This window comes from Arachis hypogaea, chromosome 12, assembly GCF_003086295.3.
Source record: "Arachis hypogaea cultivar Tifrunner chromosome 12, arahy.Tifrunner.gnm2.J5K5, whole genome shotgun sequence".
NCBI lineage: Eukaryota > Viridiplantae > Streptophyta > Magnoliopsida > Fabales > Fabaceae > Arachis > Arachis hypogaea.
Window position 1 is genome coordinate 110,451,522 of NC_092047.1, and position 6,783 is coordinate 110,458,304.

The following is a 6,783-nucleotide window of genomic DNA, read 5'->3' on the forward strand; positions in this document are numbered from 1 at the left end:
TCTTCATTTCTTTTGCTCCCTTCTCTGCTTTCCTTCTTCAATATCAACATCATCTTCAAAGCTTCTTTAGATTCCTTTAACTTGAAAGTTAAATTACATACCGATCTCAACAAGAATTTCAATACGTAATGTATTGTACTACCTAAAGTACAAATTAAAACTTTAAAATGATCTTAAAAAAAGGGGGAAAAAAAAAAACAAACCAACTATAAATTAATTGAAAAATATTATTACGGTTCAATCTCAAAAGCTCCATAGAAAGTTCATACAACTTTACACAAGGAATTACTTGTGTGTATACTCTAAGCAAAATCTATAACAAATAATGAAAACAATCACAATGAAATGAAAGTATTTCCTAATGTATTTGCTTGTACAACATTTAGAAATCAATGTGTATTAACCAAAAAAATAAAATTAATCAAATAATGAAGAGATATATATAAGAAATAGAAAAATATTTAAAGACCAGCCGTGAAAGGAACACGGGTGGATGGTAGCCATGAGTTGCCAGCAATGAAATTTGCAACACTGAATTTTGAAGCTTCAGCAGCATTGGTTATGACGTGATAACCTCCCCATTTAACTCTGTTTGCGGTTGAAGATCCAAGTCCTGTGTTCATGTACTCTCCATAATACAATGTGGTTAATGCAAAGTTACCATTCCATTCCAACCAACCTGCTGGATCAATTAAGCTATCAAGAGAACTCTTCATGAACACAGTTCTTGAGTATTCCTTCCAAGGCCTTCCAAGATATGTCTTCACAGAGCTTTGAACTGCTTTCAAATCTGATGCAGCTGTAACCACACAATTGAGAATGGAAATGCCGGTGTTTTGGTTTGGATCAGTTCTGCCATGTGCAGTGATGGTGTTGATTTTGTTTGGAGGGTTTCTTGCATATATGTTGCAGTTTTGGAACACAACAGCAGCGTTACCAAAGATAAAATCAACAGTGCCATAAATGTCACATTCTCTGTAGAATTGTCTGTCAGAGTAAGCATATAATGTGTCTTGATAACCTTCGAAACTACATTTATAGAAAACTGATAAGTCAGATCCAGAACGCAATGCAACAGCTTGATGATTTGCTGCACCTGCTGTGTTTCTAAATGTGATTCCTTGAGCAATAAATCCATCTCCAGTAACAGCTGTAATAATTATAAAAAAATTCACATGATTAAGTATTTATCATCATAAATTTATTTATTTTTTAACTAACAGAAAAATATCATAAAATCATCTCTCTATATATATATAACAAAAACCTAAATTATTGCAAAATATTTCTACATACCAACGGTGGCAGAACGGAAGGTTGTGGTGCCTCCTCCCACACTTTGGCTGCCGGTGATTATGGTTTTTCCAATGCCATCTCCCACCAACATTATATTATTTGCCTTTATCTCTACTTGCTCATTGTATATCCCTCCCTTCACATATATCACATACCTTCCACTGCTACTCTTTGGTGCTGCGTTTACGGCTGCCATAACTGTTGTGTATTTTCCGGATCCGTCTTTGGCCACCACTACATTGGCTTGCGATGCCGGAGAAGATGCTTGTAGCAATTTTCTATCACCTGGCTTGACCCATGTTGGGAATCCATTTTTGTAACTTGGCTCTTGATGAGATTCACCATTGTTGTTAAGAGCCAAAGTGTTACTTAGCAACTCAGTAACATTGTTGGACATTAGAGGAAGGACATAATCTTGAACACCAAGTTCATAGAAGCCAGCTTTGCATGTCTCAAGGTTTGTGAGTGCAGTGCTAAGCCATGTTTGAGCATCAATTTGGGAGCACTTGGTGTTAGGGTCTAGGGTTTTGTTGAGCTTTTGAATGGTTTGTTGATAGAGGTCAACACAATCATTCCATGCAACTCTTTCAAGTTGGTTGCGGCACTTTGAGCCAAGTGAAACAGTGTTTGCATGGCCTATGAGTGCTCTCTCTTGGGCAAGTTGCAATGAAAGCTTGAGAAAATCAGATTTTTGGTTGATGGGTTTGTTTTGGTGATTAGGATTATTGCTCAAGAAATACTCACATGGTTGAGGATTTGGTGTTTGGCTACACCAATGTTTAATATCATTTGAAGAATATCCATTAACAAAGGTTTGAAGAAGAAGGGATAATGATACAAGTGTTATCACTAATAAGCGAATATCTTCCATAATAATAAGGATGTTTTTCTTTGAAAATTGGATATGATGATGATTTGAGAAGAATGGCTTAAGGCTTTTTAAGTAATGCAATAAGTTTTGAATTGGTTTGGAATTTGTTGATGGAGTTTCTTGTCGTAATTTTGGTAGCTATATATAGAGGATATGGAAGAAGTGGTTGTTAGCGCTATTTAATTGAATCACTTCATGCATGTTCATGTGAGGCACCCACTTTCTACTTTTCCTAGCACACATTTTCGTTTCTTCAATTAATTTAACATTTAGTTGGCACGTTTTGATTTGTTCCTACTACATTCCTCTCCTGCATGACTTTGACCGTCTCATAGTGCATCATCACATTTGGGACACTATAAAACGCGTCAATTAATAGGGCATGCTGAGGGAGGCTTAGCTTTCATTTGTTTGACTTTTGGTCAACCAATAGACATATATTGGACATCTTAAAACAATAATGCTTGGGAAAAGTATGAGTAGAGGTTTAATTGAAATTAAAATTAAATTTTGGGTACTAGGGATTTAATTAAAATTAATACTGAATTATAATCATTAATTATGAAGATTTGTTAGTTTGAATGGTTCAAAAAATTAGGATTCAATAAAACCAAAACACAAACTATGACCTATTCTCTATGAACGGCGTCGCCGACACAACCAACAACGCAACCCCTCTCACCGACGTTACTATCTCTTTTTTTCACTGGCTCGTGTTCACCGGAAGTCGCTCCCGGAGACGTTGAGGTCCTCATTGGTGAACGCCCTTCACCTAGCGTGTGGCTCCTTCCAGCGACACCGCATCATAAGGTGAGAATGGTTCCATTGAAACCACCGGAAGAAGCTCCCGAACATTTTGTTGCCGACGGTCAGCAGCCTAATAAGGTGAGAATGGTTCGATGAATTGTTCACCATGGATGCTTATTTATATAAGAGTTAGATGTTTATAAATTGCTACTTGCAAACTTAAAGTGAACATCCAAAATACTATTAAAGTGACCATCTAACATACTGTTAAAGTAACCATCCAACAAATATCAACCCATTTTTAACAATGGTCAGATAGAATACGTCACGTTTCATACACATGTTCTTTGAGGTTCTGGTGATCTGTACGTTGACGAGCAGGTGGGGGTTTCTTCCGATGGTAGGAGATGAAAGCGCCCAAGCGAGAAGAAGTCGGCTGCTGCACGTTTCGTGGGTGACGGCTCCTTGAGGGCGTTTCCAATGGCCGGCGTCGCACCCAGCTGCTCCGTTGAAGAGACGGTGGGATGATCAGGACTTAGACGGCGCCGTTATTGATACCAATTGTGAGGATTGATGGGTTGATGGGTGACCTCCCTTTGTTGCAACAGGGATTGTGTGTGATCAAGGATTGAGAGGGTTTGGGTTTTGTCACGTTACTGCAATGTTCAAAAATAGCAAGGGTTTGGGTGTGGGGGAGGGAAAACGGCAAAACAAAGGGGTTGATTGATTTGGAAAAAAATTGTGAATATAAAAAATTAGGTGGTATGTTAAAATAAACAGCTAAAATATGATTAGGGTTATTAATTGATTAATTTTTTCTATTAATATTAATTGGGCCTAATAAACAGCCCATTGTATACATTGTATACATATCTCATTGTCTCCCTAGCGGTGCTCGCTTGGGAAAAGTATGAGTAACCAATGCTATTATTATACAATGCATATAATGGGGTTTAATTGAAATTAAAATTAAATTTTGGGTACCGGGGATTTAATTGAAATTAATACTGAATTATAATCATTAATTATGAAGATTTGTTAGTTTGAATGGTTCAAAAAATTAGGATTCAGTAAAATCAAAACACAAACCATGACCTATTCTCTATGAACGGCGTCGCCGACACAACCAACAACGCAACCCCTCTCACCGACGTTACTATCTCTTTTTCTCACTGGCTCGTGTTCACCGGAAGTCGCTCCCGGAGACGTTGAGGTCCTCATTGGTGAACGCCCTTCTCCCAGCGTGTGGCTCCTTCCAGCGACACCGCATCATAAGGTGAGAATGGTTCCATTGAAACCACCGGAAGAAGCTCCCGAACATTTTGTTGCCGACGGTCAGCAGCCTAATAAGGTGAGAATGGTTCGATGAATTGTTCACCATGGATGCTTATTTATATAAGAGTTAGATGTTTATAAATTGCTACTTGCAAACTTAAAGTGAACATCCAAAATACTATTAAAGTGACCATCTAACATACTTTTAAAGTAACCATCCAACGAATATCAACCCATTTTTAACAATGGTCAGCTAGAATACTTCACGTTTCATACACATGTTCTTTGAGGTTCTGGTGATCTGTACGTTGACAAGCAGGTGGGGGTTTCTTCCGATGGTAGGAGATGAAAGCGCCCACGCGAGAAGAAGTCGGCTGCTACACGTTTCGTGGGTGACGGCTCCTTGAGGGCGTTTCCGATGGCCGGCGTCGCGCCCAACTGCTCCGTTGAAGAGACGGCGGGATGATCAGGACTTAGACGGCGCCGTTATTGATACCAATTGTGAGGATTGATGGGTTGATGGGTGACCTTCCTTTGTTGCAACAGGGATTGTGTGTGATCAAGGATTGAGAGGGTTTGGGTTTTGTCACGTTACTGCAATGTTCAGAAATAGCAAGGGTTTGGGTGTGGGGGAGGGAAAACGGCAAAACAAAGGGGTTGATTGATTTGGGGAAAAATTGTGAATATAAAAAATTAGGTGGTATGTTAAAATAAACAGCTAAAATATGATTAGGGTTATTAATTGATTAATTCTTTCTATTAATATTAAATGGGCCTAATAAACAGCCCATTGTATACATTGTATACATATCTCATTGTCTCCCTAGCGGTGCTCGCTTGGGAAAAGTATGAGTAACCAATGCTATTATTATACAATGCATATAATGGGGTTTAATTGAAATTAAAATTAAATTTTGGGTACCGGGGATTTAATTGAAATTAATACTGAATTATAATCATTAATTATGAAGATTTGTTAGTTTGAATGGTTCAAAAAAATTAGGATTCAGTAAAATCAAAACACAAACCATGACCTATTCTCTATGAACGGCGTCGCCGACACAACCAACAACGCAACCCCTCTCACCGACGTTACTATCTCTTTTTCTCACTGGCTCGTGTTCACCGGAAGTCGCTCCCGGAGACGTTGAGGTCCTCATTGGTGAACGCCCTTCTCCCAGCGTGTGGCTCCTTCCAGCGACACCGCATCATAAGGTGAGAATGGTTCCATTGAAACCACCGGAAGAAGCTCCCGAACATTTTGTTGCCGACGGTCAGCAGCCTAATAAGGTGAGAATGGTTCGATGAATTGTTCACCATGGATGCTTATTTATATAAGAGTTAGATGTTTATAAATTGCTACTTGCAAACTTAAAGTGAACATCCAAAATACTATTAAAGTGACCATCTAACATACTGTTAAAGTAACCATCCAACAAATATCAACCCATTTTTAACAATGGTCAGCTAGAATACGTCACGTTTCATACACATGTTCTTTGAGGTTCTGGTGATCTGTACGTTGACGAGCAGGTGGGGGTTTCTTCCGATGGTAGGAGATGAAAGCGCCCACGTGAGAAGAAGTTGGCTGCTGCACGTTTCGTGGGTGACGGCTCCTTGAGGGCGTTTCCGATTGCCGGCGTCGCGCCCAGCTGCTTCGTTGAAGAGACGGCGGGATGATCAGGACTTAGACGGCGCCGTTATTGATACCAATTGTGAGGATTGATGGGTTGATGGGTGACCTTCCTTTGTTGCAACAGGGATTGTGTGTGATCAAGGATTGAGAGGGTTTGGGTTTTGTCACGTTATTGCAATGTTCAGAAATAGCAAGGGTTTGGGTGTGGGGGAGGGAAGACGGCAAAACAAAGGGGTTGATTGATTTGGGGAAAAATTGTGAATATAAAAAATTAGGTGGTATGTTAAAATAAACAGCTAAAATATGATTAGGGTTATTAATTGATTAATTCTTTCTATTAATATTAATTGGGCCTAATAAACAGCCCATTATATACATTGTATACATATCTCATTTGTCTCCCTAGCGGTGCTCGCTTGGGAAAAGTATGAGTAACCAATGCTATTATTATACAATGCATATAATGGGGTTTAATTAAAATTAAAATTAAATTTTGGGTACCGGGGATTTAATTGAAATTAATACTGAATTATAATCATTAATTATGAAGATTTGTTAGTTTGAATGGTTCAAAAAATTAGGATTCAGTAAAACCAAAACACAAACCATGACCTATTCTCTATGAACGGCGTCGCCGACACAACCAACAACGCAACCCCTCTCACCGACGTTACTATCTCTTTTTCTCACTGGCTCGTGTTCACCGGAAGTCGCTCCCAGAGACGTTGAGGTCCTCATTGGTGAACGCCCTTCTCCCAGCGTGTGGCTCCTTCCAGCGACACCGCATCATAAGGTGAGAATGGTTCCATTGAAACCACCGGAAGAAGCTCCCGAACATTTTGTTGCCGACGGTCAGCAGCCTAATAAGGTGAGAATGGTTCGATGAATTGTTCACCATGGATGCTTATTTATATAAGAGTTAGATGTTTATAAATTGCTACTTGCAAACTTAAAGTGA

General features: G+C 39.2%; 1 protein-coding gene across 1 annotated transcript; it reads right to left on the minus strand.

The window, feature by feature from the left end:
• Positions 1–209: 209 nt before the first annotated feature.
• Positions 210–2,275, minus strand: LOC112728223 (pectinesterase 2). Its single transcript, XM_025778271.2, has 2 exons — positions 1,297–2,275; positions 210–1,150 (listed from the first exon to the last, which is right to left on the minus strand). Exons 1-2 carry the CDS (start codon positions 2,165–2,167, stop codon positions 462–464), a joined length of 1,560 nt encoding a protein of 519 aa, XP_025634056.1. The 5' UTR covers positions 2,168–2,275; the 3' UTR covers positions 210–461.
• Between the last annotated feature and the right edge of the window lie 4,508 nt (positions 2,276–6,783).